At 33.9% G+C, this 12,528-nt stretch overlaps 1 protein-coding gene across 1 annotated transcript; it reads right to left on the reverse strand.

Annotated features, from left to right (window-relative positions):
• Positions 1 to 10,264: 10,264 nt before the first annotated feature.
• LOC132307331 (STOREKEEPER protein-like) lies at positions 10,265 to 11,770 on the reverse strand. Its single transcript, XM_059805054.1, has one exon. The coding sequence runs from the start codon at positions 11,594 to 11,596 to the stop codon at positions 10,487 to 10,489; it is 1,110 nt and encodes a 369-aa protein (XP_059661037.1). The 5' UTR covers positions 11,597 to 11,770; the 3' UTR covers positions 10,265 to 10,486.
• Between the last annotated feature and the right edge of the window lie 758 nt (positions 11,771 to 12,528).

Raw genomic sequence — 12,528 nt, forward strand, 5'->3', positions numbered from 1 at the left:
TAATAATCAAGTTACTGTATTATCCTTTTGTATCTAATTTAAATAAAATAGCTTATTTTCAAAACTTGAATTACTTGTAATTTGGAAAGCTTGAATTACTCTTTTGAATTACTTGTATTATATAAAATCCATATAATTTATTGGCCTTTCATTCCGAAAGTGTTCATTTCAACTTCAAACTGAACGAATTTTGTGTGTTCAAATATTAACAACTCAGTCTGTAAATGACGGTGAGCTTCATCTTGCAATTTCTCCATATAATGTAGGGTTTGTTTTTATAATTCATTATTAATTTTGTTGTATGGTCGGCTATAAATGTTTACATTCGCATTCATCTTAGGAGTCTTTATCCTCAAAAACACATTCTTATGTAAGACATGCTGAACCTGTGCTTTTGAAAATTGTGGTAATATTTATATTCCACTTGGTTATTACCATTTTAGTTAACATTCGGAATTTGATATATAGGCCAACAGCCTACTACTAAAAGCTTTTGCATAATCATTTGGGTGAAAGATTTTATATGCTGAATTTGAGAGGGTAGCACATGCTAGGAAAATCTGTTGTTAGTTTTGGCACTTAATAAACCTCTTTTGTAGTGAGAGGTAATTAACAAGATTATAGTTTCCATTGCTAAATATGCTTTGGAACTTTCAGAAACCATATGTAATCTTATAGAAATCAGAGGCAATTTGCACCCAGATTATGACAAATATAGAATACTTACTATGGAATGATTAAAAGTCAATAATATCTATTTAAATTCAAAGAATATACTCAACACAACCAAAGCAATTAGTAACATTAGAGATTTCTTGAGGTCTATACGCCAATAGTTTGGGTAATAGATGTCATCTACTAACAGTTTAGTAGTAGATGGAAACAATTTTGAACTCTCTCTTACAAAAGCAGCAAATTTTATTTTTCTTCTTGCTTTTTTTGTTTGTTTTGCTTTTGCTTATGTTTATGTTTTTCTGCAGAGACACACAGTGAGAGAGAGAGAGATCAACAAACCAAGTGGTGGTAAGAATGAGTCATGGTTAAAACCTTGATTTCTGGTAAGCCAAAGAAGCGACCGACGCGAGAGAAGAGAAATCGGAGAAGCGAACAACGCGAGAGGAGGAGTATAGAAGCGACGAATCTGATTTGCCCTAATATTGTTGACCTAGGACTTGAATGTAATATAAATTTTGTGTATAGAATTTTGAAGGCTAATTTTGTCTTTAATGAAAAATTTACTTAAGTTGTTTCCTTTCGCTTCAAATCTTGTCAAAATGGGAGGGATTTAGTTGGAGGGATTTGGAGGGATAGGCTATCCCTCCAAATCCTTTCTTTTTTGTTCTATTCTCTTCATCCAAACACACTTACCCTATCCTTACCCTTTTTTTTTTTTTTCAAATCCCTCAATCCAAACGAAGCCATAGTGAAAAGTTTACTAAGGCCTTCAAGACGAACCAACAAATTGTATCATTTGTAATATGATTTATTATTGTTTGTGAGGGAATTTTTTTTTTTTTTTTCTTTTATTATTGATAAGAAATTCACACAATTATTTTGTTTCCTAATAAATTTGAACTCTCACTGTCTACTTTTTATATACAACTAGAACACAAAATCATTAGTTACAGTATTTGTGAGAATTCTAATCTAAACATCTAGAATAATAACATTGAAGCCTATACTTCGCATATGTTAGTCATAATAAATCACAAATGTCTAATATTAGTTAGTATGAAAAATTATTTTGATATTATCAGATGAGATGTCTAGGTTAGATTATATAGGTTGATTTGATGATTAGGTTAGATGAGATTATTACGTTTGTGCCACTAAGTGAAGCTCCTGCTAAGCATGAAAATCATCATCTTTAATTTGCTTTCCTCACCCCAAACACTTTCAAGCACGATGACTTTAGTTGCAAACTTTTTGTAACCACTGGTCAAATGTCTGAATCACCCTCGACAATGTATGGCCTTGTGCAGGAGATATTACAAATATTTCTTCTTAAGTTCAGTAATTATATTAGTGCTAATCATACGCCTTTTTGCATCATTTGTGATTGATCCATTTGACTGTAATGGGTGGTGACAATTAGTGAGGCAAACAATATTTTTTGTCACGCAAATTGATGTACCGACATCCCCACATTGGTAACACGCATTCCAAACCGTATGTGCTATGTTTAATGACAAGTTTATTATATATTTTGTGTGAGACTTATAGTGAAAAGATTATTGTGGCCCGTTTGGAAAGTGTTGTATTTTAGTCTAAAATAAAACAAGTATTTTGTAATATAGTATTCTGAAATGAAAACAAAACATGCTTGGTGATGAAGATTTGTGATGAGAATTTTGGAACAGAAACATGGTAGAATATGTTTGACAAGGTATTTCGTTTAAAGAAATATAAAAACAAAATATGTTTGGCAGAGTGAAAGTGTAACCAAAATCAATGAAACAAAAATATGAAATATATATGTTTGGTAAAGAGTGTTTTTAAATAATGTTTTCGTCAATACATTATTTATAACTTTATTAAATATAAAGTAAAATTTAATTATTGTATAATTTTAGTATACAATTGATATAACTTTTAATATATATATTGTTAAAAGTTTATCTTAGTTTATTATAAAAACCAATAAAATATATTCTAAATTATAAAACCTATGAATGCTGCATATTGTTTTGACAGTTGTCGAACACATTGTTTCAATATTGAACTGAAATAAACTTTCAACATATTACACATTACATAAGTTTGAAGGTATTACAGACATGAGTTTTATAAATATTACATTATTTGTCAACAGGTATAAAAAAAGTTCATGAAGTAAAATTGAAATAATATATTACATCATTTATCAACAGTCATAATAACCAACAACAACAACATGGGTAATAACATAAATAATATAGTTATAGTATGACAACAACAATAATCATAGATAACGTAGTTTTGCCGATTTTGTTGAGCTTGCATAATAATAACTACATCTTCCAACAATTGCTCCACATGACTACCCACTTGCAGACGTTGGTGGATGTCATCCAACCATATAAATGCACGAGCATGTGACTAAAATATCAAAGACTTGTATATTATTATAATGTCCCTGTGACAATAAGATGTACATATAAAAAATTATTAATGCAAAGAAAATTATATACCCCCAAGCTGGACATCTATAGAATGAATGTCCATAATTCTTTGAAGTTTCAGCCGTATAAAGATTCATTCGACCCCTTCCACATGCACAAGGTGGCCCGTCACCCTATATCTCATACATGATTGCATATACAAGTTATTACATTTATCCAAATCATAAAAAAAGTGCAAAATATAGTTACCACAACTTATTATATTTATCGAAATCGTAAAAAAGAGTTAAAATAAAGTAGTTAGTATAGTTATCCAAATCCTAACAAATAGTTAAAATAAAGTAGTTATTACAGTTATACAAATAGTAACAAATAATTATAATAAAGTAGTTATTACAGTTTGGACTAAATGCAATTTCAAGGGTGCTGAATTGTATTCCATATATTATTAGCAATATGATCACGTAAAATATCCATTGGTCATGAGCGAGACTGCGACACATTAGCCTGAACATCATCATTATCATTTTATATTTCATCTATCATCGCCTCCATAGTTGCATCATCAAATATTGCATCTACATGCGTCTCCTTTCTTATAAAGTTGTGAAGTGTGCAACAGGTTAAAACAATAGCAACCTGAGGTTCAAACTTATATGGGGCATTTGCTTCAAGATGGGGAATCTCATCTTAAGCATCCCAAAACAACGTTCAATGATATTTCGCAAAACGAGTGCCTGTGATTGTATATTTCCTCTTTACCTTGGGGTCGCCAAGAAGCTCTACAATACTCTTAGAAGTGGTACTGTTGACTCCTGAAGGGAGCCAAGAAACTCGGTTGATTAGCATACTCGGAGTCCACCAAATAATATTTTCCTACCTTTTTAAAAACTTTAAACAATTGTACCATGCTATTTAGTGTGAGACTCATAGTGAAAAACTTACTAAGGCCTTCAAGACCAACCAAAAAATTGTATCATTTGTAATATGATTGATTATTATTTGTGAGGAAAATTTTTATTTTTATTTTGTTATTGATAAGAAATTTACACACTTTTTTTTTCTTTTAAGAAATTTGAACTCTCATTATCCACTTTAAGAAGTAGAAAAAAATCACTAAAACACAAAACCATTAGTTACAGTATTTGTGAGAATTCGAATTTAAAATATCTAAAATAATAACATCGAAGCTTATATTTCGCATATGTTAGCCATAATTAATCACAAATGTCTAATATTAGTTAGTATGAATATTGTGTGATAAATTATTTTGATATTATCAGATGAGATATATAGGTTAGATTAGATAGGTTGATTTGATGATTTCCGAAAAAAAGACATTGAAGGCTTGAAAGTGCCCAACCCATCCCTAAAATGGGTGGTGAAAGATGATCAATGGCTTAATAATTTTTGACTAGTGTTATAATTGGAGTCTTGTTCTACATTAAATTTGAATAGGGTGGCAATTAGTTATACCCGAATTGAGTATTCGTACTTTTTAATAACTTAAACTTTTAGATTCGACGGCAAAATACATGATTCATTACAATTGGTTCACGATTTGAACAAGCCATCTATGTAGAGTCTTAGACAAGGCGGAGGCATAGTTCAATTTAAGGGATAATATATATATATTGCAGAACAATATACTAAATCAATTAGTAATATAAGAAATATAAATACTTGACTAATACAAGAACTAAAATATTGTTTAGTAAAAGAAAATTATAATAGATAATTTTACAAATTAAAAATTTTAGGGGGGCATTATATAATTTTTTTTTTTTTTTTAAATGTAAAAATAAAATAAAAAATTACCATATTTTATACTATGTGGGAATGCCAGCCCTGGGCACACATTGGCTCCGCCCTAATTGTAGAGTCTTCTACACATTTATGTGAATATTAGTGAACTTGTAGAAAGTTTATAAATTAAAGAATATTTTAGGAAAGGAAAGAGTTATGTAGTGATGGTATACATCTAAATAGTTAGATTAAAAGTCTTTGAAATTAATTTTTAGCCATTAATTGTAATATATTCTAGCTGTCTATTAGGAGAGCTCATGTCTATATAATCTTATTGACTATGGATATAGAAGTGAGAGTGAAGCCATGTACCAAATCACAAGAAATTTTGACTACCATCAAATTAATTGTTAAGTTGTGGTTAAAGAAGAACCAAATCAAAATGCATAATATGTACATATGCACATGATTCAAACATACAACTAAACCATAACAAATTGCATCTCTGCAACAAATCATTCCTCGGATAACAGTAATGAATGATAGTGTGAGATTGAGATTGTTTTCTTGCTGTATTTGTTGTTTTATTTTTTGTTTTTGTTTTGTTGGCCTGGGTATGCCCCCTTGGGCCTTTGTATACTGTACAGTTTTTTTCCATCTTTCTCGCCCAAGAAAAAAAAAAATTGTATTTCTGTTAAAGTAAAACTAACAGAGTATTCACTATAATCATTAAGCAAACACAATATTACCTAAGAATCGAATTATTGTAACCAAAACTGTGCACTTCCACAAAACCAAAAGCTGTCTATAATTCACCAAATATGCACAATCCATTAATTTGCTAACAACCTCAACCAAAATCCTATCTTTATAAGACTTCATTTCAGCCAACACTATTTTAATCTGTTCCGTAATCAACTCAACACATTTTAGGTATAATTCGATTTCATCAACCTGCAAATTGCTCCACTTCTCCTCCTGACAATGAAGAATACAACCCGTTTCCATACTGCAGTGACTCATTCAATCTCGGATACATCAACAAAAAATCGCCTTTGTCGAATTTTACAGTGCAAGTTCATGTTTTTCTTCTTTCACCAAACTCAAGGAGTTATTAATTGTACTGCTCTTTGTTGATTTCCTATTGAAACTTTTAGCATTGTCATCCAACCCTTTATTAGCTACACCACCCCCTTATCGTCTTTACCAGATTCTTGCATTTCTCTGCATTGGTCCCGTACTTATTCTTCAACCTTTTGATCTTATCTGTCAATTGGTTCTTCCAAACATCAACATGAAGAGACTTACCCATATCACTATATAGGTCAACCCCTTTCCTCCATTTGTACTCAACCATTCCCTTCAATATTGAAAATTCATCATCCTCACTACTCCACAACCTACTAAAAAGAGATTTCCTCTCTTCCATACCACCATTCTTCTTACTGCATGTAGCCATCCAGGTTTTGCAACTGAAGGTCGTGATCTCTTTCATCGAATGGGAGATCATAGGATCGAACCTAAAGCTTGAACACTACGGCTGCTGGATTGATCTGCTTGGCCGAGCAGGACAATTGCATCAAGCTCAAACTGCTGATAACTGCTGGGGGTTATGCTATTATGTCGAATATCCATGCCGATGTGGGAATGTGGGAGGATGTGCTGAGGATACGAAAATTGATGAGAAAAAAATATTGGAGGAAACTGGAATAAGTGTGATTGAGGTAGATGGAAGCATTGAGGAATTCATTAGTGGTAAAGACGCTCATAATGAAGATAAATGCTCATAATGAAGGTAAATGTTTGCAGAGTAGGCTTTCAGAAGGATGAATGAGTCAATGGGTTAATTGAGTATTTATCATCAATTGATTTTATCCAGATTTCCAGAGCCACAATATATATATATATATATATATATATATATATATATATATATTTGGGACGTCCTGGAATGGAGAAGCATATGACCCTCGCAGAGATGAAAGTTCTGAACTTGGTCGGTCCCCTAAGGTCGACATCTACTGGTTCCTATTTAATTGCATGACACGCTGAAGATGAATCTTCAGTATTTTTTCAGGGTAAATAAGCTTTAGTAGAGAAAAGATTATAACAGGGCAAACAAGCTAGAAATCAGCAACCAACAAACAAGAAGTAACTTAACAAGCCAACAAGCAACAAAACAACCAGTAGCACCAAACAAGGAGCAAGACCTGGCAGCAACAACCACATCCACTGAAGCCAAACAGCATTACAGAATGCAACTAAAAGTAATTCAAAGCCATATTCAAAGTAGTAGAACATCTCATCAGAAGCTCCGCCAGCGGTGAACAGCAGAATGGGGGAAAACTCACTTATTCGGCAAATGAGCCACAACCGGGAGAAATGAGGGGCAGCCATCAAACAAACAGCTTAACTGAATATGGAGTCTGGTAAATTCCAATTTTGCTGAAGATGAAAGTTAACAGCAGAATGAGGCAAATTTCCAATAGAGGATACTCTATGCCTGATGGCACTGGAAATCTTAGAGATGGCTGAATTAACATCCAAGCAATCATAGACTGAAGAGGATAGAATGGGTTTTGAAAGGTTAGTTTCAAGAGATTTTCCTTTGAAAGAAGATGAAGCCCAACTGATTATAGGAAGCCAAATGTAGCTGAGAAATCTGCATCCCAAATTTAAAAAGGAGAGTAATCCAGATTCTAAAGGAGAAAGGACAACTGAAAAAGAGGTGCATGATTTTCCAAGGGAGTACTACAAAGTAAGCATCTCATAGAAGATATAGCACCATATCCCAGAAGCTTATCTTGACTGCCAAGCTTTGAAATAATGGCTAGGCATAATATGAAACTAACCAGGGAACATTATTGGAAAACCAAAGAAGAAGAGCCCAACTAACCTTAGGCTGAGGAGAATTCAGGAAAACTCCAATGATCACCTCTAAGAATGTCCTTCGCCTTTGCATTTCTGGATAAACCTGAGTCATGAGTTATTCTATCCCCTAAAAAATAGATTGAATTGAACCAAAGGGAAGCTATGAATCAAACCATAAGAAAGTCTGACCACCAACCCGATGAATGCAAGACCTGAAAGTACTCCTAATTTGCAAGATATTCTTCCATATCCATAAGCAGTCCTGAGGAGGTATGATATCCCAAACACTTCTTCCTTTTGGAAGAAATCTTTAGAATTGAGTCATGACGGAGAACTTGTGTGATGTATACAGCTTCATACTAGAAGCAGGACGTTCATCTCGGGTGGAAGAATCAGAGCCCTCACATGCATAGGTTATTCTGAGCAGTATTTGTGATTGCACCATGTTCATCTGTCATGAAGGGTTGTGCATTTCATCACGAAGAGGATAAAAAGTTCATGAATTTTTCTGTGTCTTCATATATTCTATTGCAAAGAATTTGAGAAATCAAAGGAACTGCTTTCTTTATTATTATTATTTTTTCCTATAGGAACTGCTTTCTTTATTTACCACTATAGATTGAAGGGATTGACTTACTGTTGTCCATTAAATGACCATGCATGTTTCAAATGCAAACATCTCTTTCATATGTCCTAACCCAGTCCTAACCCAAGGAAGAAAATTATAAAACATGACAGCCCCTTCATGAAAGGTCCCAACTTTAGTTAACCATCCTATACAATGCTCCCTGATTCTGGTACTATTTCCATTTTCAAAATTTATAGTTCTTCAAAGTCTAGATTATAGTATCTTTGAAGACTGAATGTCTTGCATCAATTACAATGAGAAGTCGATTCCCACAAAGTGTTCATACGAAATTGCAAGATATATGCATCACATGCTAATGCAATCAGTTTATGAAAGAGGAAAAAATACCCTTGAGTGGTTAGTCACTTTGCCCTGGTGCCTCATGAATCCTCAGGTCTAAGGTTCAACTCTCCTCGAGTGCAAACAATTCCTTGGGGCCATGCCCGCGGGTGAAAGATCGAGCTTTACTGACCCATGTGGAGGGGGCGCTTTGCATGGTGTCCTGGGGCTTAGTCAGGGCAAATCCCCGGATACCCTAGTTCCGAAAAAAAATGAGAGAACGCTAGATCAAAGGTAGAGAATAGCTTAAACACCTACAACTCAATCCCAAAAGAAAGGGAGAGGTAGAAAGTTGCAATAGCAGCCTCAATAATTGATAATGCCAAAAAACTGCTCAATACAACTTGGAACAACCCTTTTATAAGTCACAAGGATGCCCTAGCAAAGATTTAATCCTAGCCCTTCAAATAAATATAATTTAAGAGCTGTTATTCTGTCACAAAACAGCCTTTAAATGGTCACATGACTCACTAAATAGAAGCAGAATGACAAAAATATCCCAACTAGAGCTTAAGGCAAACATTAAACTGGACACAGATTTACGACTTTACTAAATGAAAACAATGCTGCCCCTATTAATGCAATTTCAGTCCTAGGATAGTCAAACAGTTTGAAGAGAGTCCTCTTCCACTTGCTATGCTTTGCTACAAGATTTCAGGCATGAAAGAAGGTTATACAAGGTGCCAATAGTACTTCTCAAAGTGTCAAAACAATCATCACTTCACTTGAGACAATTTGAGGCAACTATTATGTCAAAACAGAGTAGCTTCATAAAAGGCAACTGTATATCCAGGCTTAAGTACTAATTTCCTCATTCTAAGCACCCAATCTAGAGAACATAGTACTTTAAAGTCACACCAGATCTTATATCAAGGCAGCCAAGAATCAGACACATGGAAGTTTAAAGTCCCACCACACAACAGCATACATATATTGACACAACTATGTATTAAGGGTGACAAGGTGTTTCAACTTTTAAGGTCCTACTGGCTACAACTAAGGCACCAGGATAAATTCCATATACCAAAACAACATGGCAACAAGGAGATTGTTTGTATAAGCAAATTGACAGTTCTATGTATCAAGCCAACTAAGTATCAAGGTAACATTGTAGTCTAAGTCCTACTAGGCAATATGGTAAGGCAACACAGTAATTTCCAAATATTGAGGCTAACATCAATTAAGGATATGCAGTTAGAACCAACAAGCAATTACAGAGCAATGTGGCAGGTAAAAATGCCAAGCCTTTTCACAATATTAGCTTTGCTTGTAAGTATGGCTAGTGGTAAAATACTAGACAAAATAAGGTTTAAGGACGAGTATTGAGTTCAATAAAAGCAAGGGCAAAAGAAGTTGTTCATGATAATTTCAATTCTTGAGTATTACATACGAATTCAACTATGAAACAAATTTGCACAAAAGATTTGGAAATAAAATAAAATTGTCTCACAATATAAGCTTTTAGTTAAAGTTCATACTAGAGATTTCCACATAATCAACCAAAAATCTAGTCATCACGAATTGAAACATAATTATTTGTATGGGCTAAAAACAGAAAGGAGAAAATATAAAAAAGAGAGAGAAAAAAAACCAGAAATATATTTATGTTAAATAAACCGAGACAACATAGTATCAATAAAAAGCAAAAACTGATGTATCCAAAACCTAAGAATAAAATTATTCTAACCAAAATTGTTAAACAATACTACTGATGTCCTTTCCACCAAACCCGAAATTTTAACTATACTTCACCAAATATACACAACCCATTAAACTGCTAATAATTTCAACCAAAACCTTATCACTTGGAAGACTTCATCTCAGCCAACACTAGCTTAGTCTGTTCCCGAACCAACTCAACATGTTTTAGGTATAATTCGATTTCATCAACCTGCAAATTGTTCCACTTCTCCTCCAGCTTCTCTGCCTTGGCACTCCCAATCAAACTTATTCTTTCCTTCAAAAAGTTCCTCCCAGACTCCAACAATGAAGGGTACAACCCGTTTTCGGACTGCAGTGATTCATTCAATCTCGGATACATCTTCGAGAAATCCTCTTGACTAGCCTTTATTCCACTATTTAGTGTATCAAATTCATGTTTTTCTTCTTTCGCCAAACTCAAGGAATGATGATTAATTGTACTGCTCTTTTTTGCAGTCCTTTTGGAACTTTTAGCGTTGTCATCAATCCCTTTACCAGCTACAGCACCCCATATCTTCTTTGAGAGCTCGAATGACTTGTGATCATGGGACTTGGAGAAAACCGGATTCTCGCCTTTCTCTGCATTGGTCATGTACTTCTTCTTCATCCTTTTGATCTTATCTGTCAATTGACTCTTTGAAACTTCGACATGAAGAGACTCTTTGATAAATTCATGAAAGTCACCCATATTAGTATATTGGTCAACCTTGTATTCCAACATTCCTTTCAAGATTGCAATTTCATCATTCTCGCTCCACAACCTACTAAAAAGAGACTTCCTCTCTCCATTATCTTCATCCCCATTCGAAACCCTCTTCTTTTTCGCCCGCGAATCCATCCCATCTTGTCCCGTCTGTGCAGGGCGTTTCGCAGCAGGCTTTGGGGCTGATTTGTTGGAGATGGGCTTGATAGTGAAATCGGAAGCGGTGGGAGAGGGTTGGGTTTTCTCGGAATCATCGGATTCCGAATCAAACCCTCCTTCATCAGTTGTGGTTGGATTGGGTTTTTGAAGGGAGGGTCTCTTGTCAAGAGGCGGTGGGACCGGAGGAGTCTCTTCCCCTTCTTCTTCATCCTCTTCAGATTCAGATTCTTCTTCTTCCTCCTCTTCGCGGTTTCGATCTTCTTGTTGCTCTGCTTCGTTGTCCCTCCTGTATTCATATTCATCTTCTTCTTCAGAAGAAGATAAATCAGAGGGATGGGTCGGAGCCATATGTCAAATCTAGAGAGAGAGATATCGAATACCCTAGAGAAAGACAGAGATCGAAGATGGCAGGTTTGTGGAGTGATAGAATGGTAAGTTGCAGTCTATATAAAGAAGGGTTTGGGGGAAGAGAGAGATATTCGATGTTGTGATTGTTCCCTGGTCAAATAGGTTTAGAATAACTCTGTAGCGTTACCTTTTTAGTTTCTACATTGTCACGAAAAGTGCACGTGATAGCCATAATATTTCGGTTGCCGACTTTATTTTTTTAAAAATTACTATCACGTCCTATAAATTTTATGTCTAATTTTGTAAGAGTATATATATATATAATTTTGATTTTATGTCTTAGAGTATATCTAATTTAATAAGGATATAAATGAAAGATTTAGTGATTCTAAAAAAAATTATGACTTAATTTTTCAATTAAAATTGTAAGACTGAGTGATAATTCCCCACCCCCCCTCCCTCCCTCTTTTTTTTTCTATTTTTAATTTTCTTTTGATGTGTGATAAAAAATATTTGATTTGTATTTAACGAATTAAGCTTTGTAGTCATAATCTCTTTTATTTGACGTCGGTTAGCCCTGTATTTGGTGGAGTGGCATTCATAAATTGAAATTAAAAAAAATTTAGTTAAAATTTAAAATTATTTTTATTTTACAAATAACACTAGAGTCTTTTTCTATTTTAAGAGAAGATGAGATATCATTAAACCACAAACATTGATCATTCATGCGATTAAATTTCAAACACACAAATTAATCTTGATTCCTTGAGCTACGTCAGCAATTTGCCATTGATAAACGTGAACAATTACCACCTAACTGGAATTCATTGTAAGTTCTTCAACACGGTTTCTTGTGACTTATTAAAAAATATAATAATGAAATAGTTGCTGACTGGTGACTCCTTCTCTCACTTCCATTTACTCTTTTCTTA

This window comes from Cornus florida, unplaced genomic scaffold (genome assembly GCF_030987335.1).
Source record: "Cornus florida cultivar Cherokee Brave unplaced genomic scaffold, ASM3098733v1 CherokeeBrave_3.0.0_Hap2_Chr05, whole genome shotgun sequence".
Taxonomy (NCBI): Eukaryota; Viridiplantae; Streptophyta; class Magnoliopsida; order Cornales; family Cornaceae; genus Cornus; species Cornus florida.

Coding starts and splice junctions, on each gene's coding strand:
- LOC132307331 (XM_059805054.1), bottom strand. CDS start 11,596: ATGGCTCCGACCCATCCCTCTGATTTATCTTCTTCTGAAGAAGAAGAT.